At 49.2% G+C, this 13,582-nt stretch overlaps 1 protein-coding gene across 4 annotated transcripts in view; it reads right to left on the bottom strand.

The window, feature by feature from the left end:
* Positions 1–338: 338 nt before the first annotated feature.
* Positions 339–13,582, bottom strand: part of OSBPL10 (oxysterol binding protein like 10) — a 285,409-nt gene continuing 272,165 nt past the window's right edge. For all 4 annotated transcript variants that reach the window (XM_070575904.1, XM_070575905.1, XM_070575906.1 and 1 more), the window contains 4 exons: positions 10,336–10,522; positions 8,449–8,631; positions 4,132–4,285; positions 339–1,680 (listed from right to left, as the gene is read on the bottom strand). In XM_070575904.1, coding sequence (XP_070432005.1) covers positions 1,636–1,680; positions 4,132–4,285; positions 8,449–8,631; positions 10,336–10,522 — 569 coding nt within the window. In that variant the 3' untranslated portion in view covers positions 339–1,635. The remainder of the gene's footprint in view (positions 1,681–4,131; positions 4,286–8,448; positions 8,632–10,335; positions 10,523–13,582) is intronic.

Raw genomic sequence — 13,582 nt, 5'->3', positions numbered from 1 at the left:
TTCTGCTTTCCCTCCCAGAAACTAAATGGTTCCACTTTATTCTCCTGGATGTTTTAAGGCTATGGACCCGAGCAGGCCTACATTATGACACTGCCTGGTAGTAACTTCTCACCATAAAACATTCACTAGATATGAGTTAAATGTCCTTATGAACTTGTTAGAAAATATCCATAAATAATGTTTATCTGGCAGATTTTTTAATGAGTTTAAAACATTATTTTGATGTAAATATGATTGTTCACAAATTAACACTATCTAACCAATAAAATTTGAGCTCATTCAGAGCCACAAATTCCAACAGAACTTTTGAATCTCTAAAAATAAAACGCAGACACACAGATAGGCACAGTATTTAATCGAAATATATTTGTCTAATATCTACAAAGTGTGAACAATTGGTCTTAAGAAAGCAGACAAAAGGCACAAAAATTAGTATTACTACAGAGAAGCATTCATGCTACTGGATTTTATAAATATTCTCATTTGAGTGGCACAGTAAAAAATAAATTAAGCATTGAACAAAAATCAAATACTTCATTTTTTTCCCTTGATTTAAATTCTAGTCATGTCTTGACCTCATTTGTAAAGGCTGGGGACTGAAATTCAACTGAAACCATGGGACACTTATGCAGGCTTTATGTATGTTTTAATCACAGTGGTTTTGTGGCAGAGTTTGGGTCACACAAGAGAGGTGCACTTAAAAAAATCCACTGGAAATTCTTTTCTCTTTCCCCAAAGTAAACATGAGATTGAGGCTGTGGTTGTACATGTTTGTATATGCATGCATGTATTTAATTTCTAAAGCCCTTTTTTCATCATAAAAGTAGTGAAGTCTCCATTGACTTGTTTTCTACCATAAAAGCAGCAGCTTCTGAAAAATGTATGACTAGTGCTTTGAGCATGAGAAATTGTCAGAAAGGTTCTGGGGCAAGTAGATGGGAGGAAAATTCCAAACTGGGCCTGGCTCTAGGTTCTCCCAGAGGTGCTCCATCCTGAAGGCTCTGGCATCAACCTTTAACTCCCCATCCAGCAGGAAATAACAGTTTATCTTTCTTGAGTATGCACAAACGAAATGTTGAAGTGGGAAGGGAGGTGGGACTCACAACAATAATTTTGAAATGATAGCCACCTATACACTTCTCCCAGGAATGAGCCATTTTCTGCCATGTGGACATCAATTGGGCCATGCCAATTCACCTTTGTTGTGACAGGAGTTGACCACATGAGAATACCTTTGTGAGTGCAAAACTTTTGGCAAAGTGAAAAATAGAAAACTTCAAACCTCATTGATAAAAAGGAGCTCATAATTACCCACTTAAATCTTGGTAAGTAGTATTTACATGTGTAATAATACTCAGCAGACGTGTATATAGTGCATGTGTGTGAACACATAGTGTGCCAAGAGCTCACACACAAACCTGTGTACACACACATGCCCGAAATGGCTCTTGAATAAATTCAATCCTCTAGCAGAGCTTGGGGGTGCATTTTTCACAGTATGTAGTTTCTCTCTTAGGTGCCATCTCTTGAGTGATATCAAGAGGTCTCAGGGAATACCAGCAGAACCTTGATACCGTACCACTTTAATCCCTAGAAAAACAGGGCTATTTCTGAAAGCTCGGCACCTCCACGCCATCAGTGTGCCTTCCAAAGGGGATTGAAGTACACCCAGCCGTCACCCTGTAAGAGAAGGAAGCAGATATTACATGGAGACCTCTGTGGGGAAAGGGGAGAAGCAAAGACAGTCCCCAGCCTCTGCTAGGTCAGAAGCCAGGTACCACGCACAGCAGTGCTCCGTCAGCATCTGTTCAGGATTTACCACCAAGATGTCCCTGCCTTGTTCCCGATATCTCACAGCCATGCCACACTGTTGGTCTCACTACCCCTCCTCTGCCCGGTTGCTCTTTAGAGCCCATAGGATCCTCACATCTTGGCATTTCAGGAGGAAACCCCATGAAATGACTGAAATAACAAAAGAAGGAGGGCTTTGTTGGTTTACATCAAGAAAGATTAGTTGGCAAAAAAAAGGTCTTTGAAACAACGGGACAGGAGAAAAAAGAGGGTGATTGGATGAAAGGTCAGGGGAGAGAAAGGGCAAGGGCCTGCAGATGCAGAATTTGCCCAAACCAGCAATTTACAGCCCACCAGCCTGGAGGTGAACGCCCAACAAAGGATCTCTTCAGTAGGTGGCTGTCACAAACAAATCAGCACACAAGAAATGACACTGATCAAGTATCTGCGAGGAAAAGGCAAGAAGCAAAATGGTCTACACACCTGGTGCTAGAGTAGAAGGAAGACAGTGAATGGAAACAATTCTGGTAGGGGATGATGTTTGTTCTTCACATATCCTCAAGCCTTCTGTTATGAACATACTGGCTTTTATGAAACCCAGGGCGCAGAACTGTATGTGTTTCTTTGTTGTCGTCATTTTGTTTTTTAACATGCAACTTAAAAAGCCAGCCAAACTAAGCTGTCTCAGAGAGACCAGGTCCCCCTCACGGCAGGATCCTTGAAGGATTTGGTGATGGTGAGTTTTATGTGTCAACGTGCCTGGCCACGGGGTGCCCAGATCACACATCATTTCTGAGTGTGTCTGTGAAGGTGTCTGCAGAGGAGCTTGGTTTTTGAATCAGTGGACTGAGTAGATTTCCCCCCACCCCAATGTGGGTGGGCATCACTCAATCTGCTGAGGACCTGGAAAAAAAAAAAGGCGAAGGACGGAGGAATTTGCCCCTTTTTCCTGCCTCACTGCTTGAGTTGCAACATCTCATCTCATCTTCTCCTGCCTTTGCACTGAATTACACCACTGGCTTTCTGGGGTCTCCAGCTTGCAAATGGCAGATCCTGGGGCTTCTCAGCATCCATAATCTCATGAGCCAACTCCTCATAATAAATCTCTATATGTTTATATCTCCGATTGGTTCTGTTTCTGTTCTGTTTCTCTGAAGAATCCTGACTAATACAGATTCACCTCAGCTGGCGAGGCTTCCCAGGGTTCCCGCTCAGAGTATCAGAAGGACAGAGCCTCCCCAGGCGGGCTCCCTGTGTGAACCAGAATCCAACCCCAACGCCTCCGTTCAGTCCAGAGCCCTCGTTCCTGCCTCTGGGGAGGACAGCGGCTGCTTCCAGAAGTCCGCCTCAAGGGGACTGACTCACCCTGCAGCCTTCTAGCCACACAGAGTAATCCTTCCTTGTAGCAGAAGTCAGACATTAGCAGTACCTGGGCCAAAGAAAGCCCAGACATATTTCAATTGGCTTTCAGTGTTTACATTGTTTAAAATTCCTTGACACCATGCAAATATCAGATTTCTCATTAAAAAATTCAGATTTCTGGCTTCTTGTGAAGAACTGGACAATCCAAGTATGACTGCCTTGGGGTAAGTGGCATCCACCCTCTTTAGATATGGACTCGAGTCTGCTCCATCTATTTCTCTCATTGATGCTGCCAGGCTCCTGGGGGCCTGCCTTAAAAACTGTGGCTCCTACACTTCTATTATTTCCAGTTCTGTTCTCAGAATGATTCTCAATCGCTCCACAAACAACTTCAAGAGCATAAGGGCCTCACCTGGGCACACAGTGCCTTGCCCACTTGCCTAGGGAGGTGGGGTGAACAGCCATGTGGATATTTCTGCCTTCCAATGTCACTTTCCAGGTGACAGCAGCAGCATTTTAGGCACAGGACTCATGCTGGCCTTTCCTAGCTGTCCATCCCATTTGGCCCACAGGAGGAACAGCTCTGAAAGGGTGGTTTCTCTATCAAAAAGGCTCCAGCCCACCCAGATGTGGAGATGGGCAATGAGGTGCTTCACGATTAATTTATTACTAACGGTAAAGTAGCAGGGGTTGTGAAGGTTGTGGGTTTTTTGTTTTTGTTTTAAGTAGGACAGCACCCACGTCTGCACTCCCTTTCCTTGCCGTCCCTGGCAGGCTGATGGGCTTTTCTGATGGAGGATGCCAGAGTGGAACTGTCAGGTGCTCAGTTCTGCCGTGGGAGGGCCTGGCCCAAAGCTGGAATGGAGCCAGGCTGCCCCAAACATCCCCAGGTCCTCCCTTGCCCTATCCTCTGTCATTCAAACTGCAGCATTAGCAACACATCCATCTCCCCTCACTCAGGACAGGCAGCAGAGTTACCTCCTGGATAAAATACTTGGGCTGCCATGGTGTGCGGAGGTTTTCCCGCTTCCGTTCCTCCACCCGCTGCTTCTCCTCCAGGCACCGCTTCTGCTCCGTGGCAGCGTCAATGTCCCCCAGCCGCAGGTATCGGGTCACCTCCCGCCAGAGGTTCCTGGGGATGCATGGAGGAGAGGAAATGCTCAGGTGAGGACAGCTGGCCCAAGGATGACAGTCCTCAGCAAGGAGGGGCCGGAGCAGGGATGGTGGCATCTGGGCAGGCCACCTACAGGGGCCGCTCCTTCCCAGTGCCTCAAAGACCCCAAGAGCCAGGACAGCAACCCAGGGCTGCCAGGCCCCAGCCCCAGGTCCGTGCTGCCTCCACGCTCCTCTTGTCCTGAGCAGCATGCCTCCCTCGGGGCACTGCGTGTCCAGGGGTTGAATCTAGTGGTAGGAGCAGCAGTAAGCAGCAGCACTACTACTAGAAACAGCAATAGTGGGCACTTACATGGCACTTACTATACTGCTAAGCATTTTATACATATATATTAACTCATTTAATCAGCACAACAACCCAGGGATACAGATGCTCCATCACCCCCACTTTAAAGAGGGAAAAAATAATATCCACATAAGATGAAGTGACTTGCCCAAGATCACCGAGCTGTAAAGATGAACAATGACTGCTTTCCCCCAAGGGAACTGGTATTAGGAGCTATAGACCCGGGGGCAGGGTGGGGGCAGGGGGTGGTTTATGCTGCAGGATCTGTCATCTCCCCCACCTCTACACGGAAAGGCACTCCTCCGCCTCATGCGTTCACTGTAGAAGGCAGCCTAGACTGGCTCCTGTCTGACAGGAGGCCCTGTAGCTTTCCTCCCCTGGACTATCCCCAATTCACACACATTGTTCCAGAGGGTGAGGAAGGAACCAAGGTAATGCAATTCCTCACTTAACACACCAGGACAAGTCGGGACTCCACCCAGAAGGAGCCATCAGAATTCTCAGCAGCGAGCTCTCCCTCCCCGGCTTTGAGGAAGGGCTGCCTCTGCGGCCAGGGGGACGCAAGTGCTGGGGAATTAGATCCGGCCAGGATCTGGGAATCACATCTACTCCCCTATCAGAGCGCCCTTGACCCTGTCTGTGGGAGGGCCTTGCATAGTGGGGAGCCTTGAGTGTTGGCGTGATCAGGCTGAAGAAGGGCAGGGGGCTGCCAGCAAAGTGGGGACACCGAGCAGCCCTTCTGAGGGGCATCAGAATCAAGGAACTGACGAGGGTCAAGCTCCTGCTGCAAGATCAGCCTGCCCATTGGACCAGCCCCAAGTCCAACCATACGGAGACCCAGGGACAGCAATGCTCTGGTTCCCAATTTACAGCAGGAGAAACCTCTGGAACTGGGATACAAGGCCAGGTCTGACCAGCCTCACAGACCTTGCTCTTTCTCTGTGCCCTGATATCTGACTTAAGAGGGAAAAACAACTCGCGAAACAGTGCAGTGAGTTGAAGGAAGGAAACAGTGAGGGGCTGGAACAAATCTCATCACCTCCACCCTCAACATACATCCCGTGCTGAGGGAGGGGCTGGGCACAAGGACATCCTGGGTAGGGGGTGCTCTCAAGGGCAGGGCCTCCCATGATAAGTCTTATCATTAGCTAGTGGCCTCAAGTTTAGAGGGCAGAACCCCAAGGACTGCAGAGGGGGTGGTGAGACAAGATCTGGACCCAGACAAAGGGCTCTGCCTAGACACACACAGGGACCCAACCAACAGAGCCATCTGAAGGTGCGGGGTAGTGGGGTGGGGCTGGGGGCTCATGTGGGGAAGACTCTGAACTTCAAGCCAAAAGAAAAAGCAGACAGGACAGGAGTCTTCGGAGGGCGGAGGAGTGGGAGCAAGTCAGTGAGAAAAGAAAGCCAAGGGAAGGCCCTGCTGAGAAGGGGCGGTCAGCATGGCAAAGGGCCGGGGAGTGGTTGAGGCAGGGCATGGCTGGCATCACTGGGAACTGGCTCTGACTTTACCCACGGGGGCACCAGGGCTCTGGTCAAGGCAGGATGGCGACTCAGACCAAGCTATGGGCATCATGAGCTAATTTACAGGAGTGGGCAGATGATAAAATATTTTCACTCCTCTCCTAATGGGGCAGTGGTTACCTTCCAAGGGAGCTAGTTCGAGCCTGGAGGCTTCACCACGGCCAGAGCCCTCATGAGGGCTGAGACGCCTGTTCTAACCACTGGCCCACCTAGCCATACAAATGGTCTCTCCTTTGCCTCTGCAGGTAAGGCCCAGTGGGGTGAGAAGGCTCAGGTGCTCTGAGCAGAAAGAGAGCCTCTGGACCAGCCACTCCAGCTCTCAGGGCTGGTTCCTCTCTGGAGAACGGAGTGGGCTAGGCTCGGTTTCCCCACAGCCCAGCTCCATGTTTCGGTCAGGTCCACATATGAAGACAGAAGAGGTAATATTCCTCTCTCTTACTGTGGTATCAGACTCCATCCTTGCTCCAGGCTAACTTCTGAGTCGCCATGGGCTAACTGAGGCAGCAGAGAGAGTCTCAATGAGGAGCAGCTCAGCTACTCTGATATCCTTGGAGGAAGAGCACGAGGTAATCACAATTTCGTTCTCAACAGCCAAACCAGAAACAAGTCTGCCATGAGATGAACCACAGGGCTCCTGACTCTGGGAAGGCGTCATCAGAGGCCGTGTAGGCAAGAGGATGGGTTTCTTTCCTATTGCAGCCCGTGCCTTGTCCCGCTATCACCACCCAATCGGCTGGGCTGAAAATGCCAGTGGGTGAAAGTTCATGCCCTCCATTTGGACACAAAGAAGGTTACACTCACTGTCCTCAAATAAACAGACTAACAAGGAGGAATGTACTAATCCTACAACACAGCAAAGGCTCCAGGGACACGGAAGCCCCGTGGTTACTAAACATGTGTAGAATAATGCATTATTTCTACACACCATTGTATCCCAGCTGTGCTTCCACATAACAAGCGCTTCTTCTATCAGGTTACATACTCTTCTTGTGATGCCTGTCCTCTCACAGAATCACTTGTCATTTCATTTTAAGCCCACATCTCCTTTCTAAAGAGCAGCACGCTTTTAGATAAGGGCAGGGGTCAGCACACATTTTCTGTAAAGGGCCAGATAGTAAACATTTTAGGCTTTGCAGGCCGATGGTCTCGGTCGCAACCACTTAACCGCCATCGTGGCAGGAAGGCAGTTCCTGTGTAAACGAATGGTCACAGCCGTGTTCCCACAAAACTTCACGAACCGAGCCATGGGCTGGATTAGGCCAGGGGCCATCGTCTGCTGACCTCCTGGATTAAAAGGCGAAGACGGCATATTCCAAGCAGCTTCCGAAGCTCGTGTGCCTGTGTGAACATCACTGGGAGTGGCTGCAGCGATTCACGGCACAGAGCCGACACTCTCACTGAGTGGACACGCCACAATTTACCTAACCATCTTCCCATCGCTGGACAGTGAGGTGGTTTCTTTTTCTTTCGTTTGTTTGTTTAGTTTTCTTTTTAAAAAACTACCCAATTTTATATTTAAAATTTTTTCTGAATTTAAGAATTTTCCCTTAGAATAGATTCCCAGAAGAGGAATGCAAGATTCAAGTGAAATCATGAACGTAAAGCTACTGATCCATGCAGCTGAACTGTACACCTTCCTACTGTTAAGCAGAGGGTGTAGAGTGTCCATTTTATCACACGCTTGCCAGCACTGAAATTTTGTTTAATATGTTGCTAATCTGGTAAGGAAAAAAAAGTATCTCATTGGATCACTGCATAATTCTTTGATTACTAGCTACTCTCGGTACTTAACTTTGCAATTAAGCAACAGAACAGTTGAGTTGACAACCTCTTTTAGGACAGGCATTAAAAGTCTGCTGTAGGGGCCGGCCCCACAGCCAAGTGGTTAAGTTCGCGTGCTCAGCTTCGGTGGCCCAGGGTTTCACTGGTTTGGATCCTGGGCGTGCAGACCTAGCATCGCTCCTCAAGCCATGCTGAGGCGGCGTCCCACATCACAGCTAGAAGGACCTGCAACTAGAACATACAACTATGCACTGGGGGCGCTTCGGGGAGAAGAAGAAAGAAAAAAAAGAAAGTGTGCTATAGACCGTCTTCCCATGCCATCCCATAAACGCAGAATAACTAGACCGAAAGCTTCAAAGGGTCTACTCCTAAGTGACACCAGTGGAAAATTCAAGTATCTAAAGCAGCCAGAAGAACATGATTCCTAGCCCATTTCCACTTGCTGAGCATTCAAAGGCTTCCTCTCTGGTTCCTTAGGTCAAGTGCTGAGGCCAGCGAAGTTGGAGAGAAGCACACGGCCTGATTCCCACCTGGACTCCATGGGCCCCTGCTTCTCCAGGGGTCTGATCTTCTTTGGGTACACTGGCAATGTGGTTGTGTCGATGACTTTGGTTTCTCCGTTGTTGTAGGTGAACTCTAAGGTACCGTTCCACTCCCCATGGGCCTTACAAACGATGGTGTTGGTTGGGTTGTGCTTCACTTCTGCTGTGACCCTGAATTAACAAATAAGTCAAAAGAAATCGCTTTGTGAGATTATGAAAACAGAGACTGACCTCAAAAGCTGTACTCACATTTAGAGACTTTTTTTATGGGATGACAGGGAAGAGGGAATGGTTTTTTGCTATTTTGCTCAAAGACTAGCTCTTAAAATGTGATCTAACATCCTTGAACAGAAAAAGAAAGCACTGCTGGAACAAAATGGTGAGATCTGAGTCAAGTCTGTAGATTAGTTGACAGTAATGCAGCAATGTTAATTTCTTAGTTTTGATAAACATGTAAAGGTTATATAAAATGTTATTATTGGGGTGGAAACCAAGCCTTTCAGTAGAGACAAAATATACCCTTCTCCTACCCAAAATAGCATCTAATAGTGCTACTTGTTTTGGTGAGGAAGATTGGCCCTGAGCTAATATCTGTGCCAATCTTCCTCCACTTCTGTATGTGGGTCGCCACCACAGTATGGCTGACAAGTGGTGTAGGTCCACGCCCAGGATCTGAACCCGCAAACCTGGGCCGCCGAAGCAGAGCATGCCAAACTTAATCATTATGCCACCAGGCCAGATCCCTAATAGTGCTACATGTTAACCACCAAAGGAGCATAGGGAGAGTAGGGATACTTTTTCAACCCTTAAACAAGGTCGATTCAGCCTATGGGTCAAATCAGGCTGCCTTTGGGAAGGCTGCCCCAAAGCAGCCAAGTGTAGGAACTAAGCTCCTCTCTTCTAACAGGCCAGCTCAGCTTGAATTTAGAGTTTTCAAACACAGCCTTGGAAGCTTTTCCCTGAGCCTGAACAGGCCACGGTTCCTAGCTGGCAAGGCAAAGGCTCACGGGCAGCCTCAGGAATCTTCTGGCTGCACACAGTGGAAGGGTGTTCAGGGCGTGCTGGTAAAGGTTTAACAGCTGGCTCTCCAGGAGGGAAAACACCTGACTTGTAGCACCTGCCAATTTCTGCAGTGGCAAACCACTGCCAATTTCAAGCTACCCACGTGGTACAAGGGACTGTGGGGCTGGAGAGAAATGCACACAATTCTGTAGCCAGTGTGTGTGGCTCCAAAATGGCCTCTGAGGGCGTCTACTGTCCTGGGCGACACTCTGATACCTTCACATGAACAGTACAGGAAAACACTTTCCAAGAAAAAGGGCAAAGATGGGAGCCGGCTTATATGGAGATCTGCTCCGAAGGAGGAAGTTCTCTAACTGTCGCAATCAAAACAACTTTACGCATCCCTCAAACAGCAGACTTCTCCTTCGATTTCTTAGGATTGGGCTGCCCCAGCTTCTAAAAGGAAAAAAAAAGTCCTGATCTCACAGAAGACAGGGGATTCAGAACACTTAATGGAACCAACTTAACATGAAATGGGGAGCTCTCGGGCAGTGCCCGAGCTCACAGATCAAACTGCTTCCCTACAGAGAAACAGGCTGTGGCCTCAGAAGGGAAAGTTTATTGTCACAAATGGAAAAGCCTTTTGTTCTCTGGTGCGTGTTCTGCAAATACGCTGTTTAGACTGGGGGGTGGGGGGGGGCTCAAAAAACTGCCACGTGAGGGGGAAAAAGGAGGCACCTCTTCTGAAAAAGATCTGTACCTTTATCTTGATTTTCAACTCATCCCGTGGCTGGAACCCAATCTTCTAATGGAGAAAAGAAACTCAGAGCATCATAATAAGAGAAAGATGGAGCCTTCCTGGCCTCCTCCTACCTGTGGACTTTCCCTCCGTAAAAAGGCTTCGTGTGGAATGTCACTGTGGCCGAGTACCCGGTCTTGGCGCAGCTGATGCTGACTTTTCCTCCTAGCTCCACCCACGGGATGGTGAGAATGGACCGGGCGTAGGCACTAGGCAGGGTGAACACATACTCCTCCCCGTGTTCCAGGAGCCTCAGCACACCTCCAGGGAGAGAGGAGGGAAGGGTTAGGTACACAGACATGAGAAAAAGGCAGCTGGGGATCAAAAGACAAAGAAAGATGAGAAACCAAACCGCCTCCTGCGATGGATGCCGTGTCTCCCACCTTTGCAAAGGTCAGTCAGTCATTCACCATGTGCTTATTTACTGTGTGCTCTGCTGTGTGCCAGGCACTGGGCAAGGCACTAGGAATACAAGGGTGAATGAGACACACCCACTTTCTGCCCTCAAGGAGCACAAGAGAAAGGAGGATACTAATTAATCACCTGGCAAACACAAAATTCTAACTGTGATGAGGACAGGAGGGAGAGGTACCCAGTGCTTTGGAACCCTCCAACAGGAGTTGAGCTGGAAAAAGAAGATTCCCTAAGGAAGGGACACTTGATCTGGATAAGCAGTTGAGTAGGTCAAGAGGGGAGGGAACAGTCCTCTAGGCACAGGGAAGAGTATGTGCAAAGGCTCTGTGGTGAGAAGGAGCCTGGTAAGCATGAAGGGGCTGAGAAAAGGGCCATTATGCAGAAATGGAGGTAGTGTGTACAGGCGTGAAGGCTGGCCAGGTCAGTGGGGGCCAGATCTTGTCTTTTAAACTTCGAAAAAGCACATTAAGGAGTTTTCCCTTTATCCTGGGAGCAACGAAAACAACCTCAATGGTTCTCATGAAATGGGAGAAATCAGACAGCACAGCTGCTATCGGCAGGCTCGGGCAGACGCATGCCATGAGCAGGAGCTGGACAGAGCCCACGCACCTAGAGGTTCTCCATCCTAGGATCCAAGCCTTATGCCTAGGGAGGTCTTAATTCTCTTCAAACAATGCAAAATTTGTGGGTTTGTCTATTTTTCTAGGGAAAAGGGCCACAGTTTTCATGAAGCTCTCAAAGGCTGATGTGACCACCCCCCAAAACGCATAGACTCCCAGGGTGCTGTACAGTTTGTGCACTGCACACAGGTGCCCATCGAGGGCTGAAATCCAGCCCTGGCTTCGGCTAGTCTGGCTGGGCACCCACAGGGCTGCCTCTGTGCTGAGAGGCTGCATTTTGATTCACAGAGAGGCCCTGAGAACCAGGCTATGGGCTAAGATTTGTTCTGCTACAGCATCGTCTTAGCATCCCATTCCAGCGCTGGGGCTCAGCTCCCTGAATAACTCTACTCTGGCTCCTTCTGGCCTGGTGATGATCCAGGGTCCTGTGAGCCTCAGGAAGGAAACTTCTGTCCTTTGGCCAGACAGGGGAGACCAGAGGTGGTTAGTGGTGTTCCCTCCCCAGGCTCCGGGTTCCTCCGGTGCAGAGAGTGAGGAGTGGGGTCAACAGGGCCCACATATGGCACCTTCTGGCTGCCAGGCGTTCCTGGGGGCTTCACACGCATTCCCTCCCTCAGCTTTACAACCTCTCTCTGTGGCAATAATTACTACTGTCTTGCAATAAGGATGAGAAAATAAACTCAGGTTAAGTAACTGGCTGGTTACTACTTCTCTCTTAGGCTGGACAAGCATCTAAATCACTCAGAGCTGGGACTTGCCCAGGAGAGAGATGAGTGTGTGTGTGTGTCTTCTAATACTGATGAGCTCCTGGGGATCTGAGGAGAGACGGCACTAAACGGCACAGAGGAGTCAGGAATGCTGAGTCTCTAAAGTCAAGAAGAAGATGCGTTTAACTATAACTCCATTTACCCCTGAAAATCCCTTTCATCAGCACGTGCTACCGTCTGTAGATAACACACTGGGCTTAACTGAGAGTGAGGTTGCTGGTCCTGACAAGTCCAGGAAAGGCAGCTCTGCCCTCCTCAGAAACACACGACTGGTCTGTAAACCCGGGGGATGTGCCCGCATGTGTATAGCGGAGTTGATCACTCCCAGGGGAAGGATGCTCACACACGTGGGGACAGGCAGGAGCTGAGACCAGCAAGGAGAAATGGATTTGTGGGTCACACACGATCACATGGTCAGCAGTGGAGGGTGGATATCACATTTAAATCTTTCTCTCCCTGGCCAGGAACGTAACTGAATATGTGTGACATAAACGTACAAACAGCATGACTCCACTACAGCATATATACTGAACCTCAGAACAGACTGACCCCCTCTACTTCCCCAGCTTTCATCATTGCAGTAACCCATCCTCCTACAAGGAAAGCCCCGGGCCACCTCATGCTCCCACTCTGACACTCGTCTCTCCTCCTACGCCTCAGAGACGAGAAACACCCCAGATGACCCGTGAGGCCCTGGCCTCCACAGGCACATGAGGGAGGACCATCGCGTGCCTGGGAGGAGAATTAGACTTTAGTATCTCAATCCTTATAGTTTCCGATCAGGACCCTGGGAGGAGCATGGTCAGTCTGATAGAATTCTGTTTCAAAGCTGACTTTGTGTCTGACTTCCCTGAATTAGGTTGCTCAGGAAGACAGCCCAAAGCAGGTGGAAAATTGCAGCTAATGGCAAACCAAGGTATGACACCAACAGTCAAGAAGAACCGGAAGTGAAAGCTGACGAGAGGGAGGTCACCTCAGATTTCTCTCTCTGCCCCAGTTCTATTCACAAGCCTCCGGTTCCTCGAGTGCCAGCCCCATTCTCATAGTCTCAGAGCCTGTGGCAGCTGGGAGATGCCCCTGGGACCCTGTAGAAGAGGCTGGCAGACCCTCAGTCACCCTGCCTTCAAGGCCCCGGAGAAGCTTCCCTAGCCCCCAACCCTGCCCTCCATGCTAACAGACTCCTTGGTAGTAAACCCGTTCCAGGTGGTCAATATGTCTGCCCGAAAGCACCGCCTCGCCCTGATGTCTGTGGCGTCCTGATTTGGTGGTTAGTCCTTCCAGTCACTAACTGAGGGTACCTGGGGGACTCGCCCACTGGCACGTCTTGCCAGCAGCCTCTCTCTTCAGAACAGGACCACACACAGCCATGAGCTCCCCATGCTAAGTCTTCCTGGTCTCGTTCACAAACATCAGCTTCGTGAGGTAGGACCGTACACTGACATTTTCTTTGCAATGTATTTACACAGAGAACATGTCACAGGTTTTTTTAGAGACTCAGATGAGATCTTAGAGGATCCTTC

This window comes from Equus przewalskii, chromosome 15, assembly GCF_037783145.1.
Source record: "Equus przewalskii isolate Varuska chromosome 15, EquPr2, whole genome shotgun sequence".
In the NCBI taxonomy this organism is placed as follows: domain Eukaryota; kingdom Metazoa; phylum Chordata; class Mammalia; order Perissodactyla; family Equidae; genus Equus; species Equus przewalskii.
Note: the sequence above shows the minus strand (reverse complement) of the source record. Positions and strands in the feature narration are given on the sequence as shown.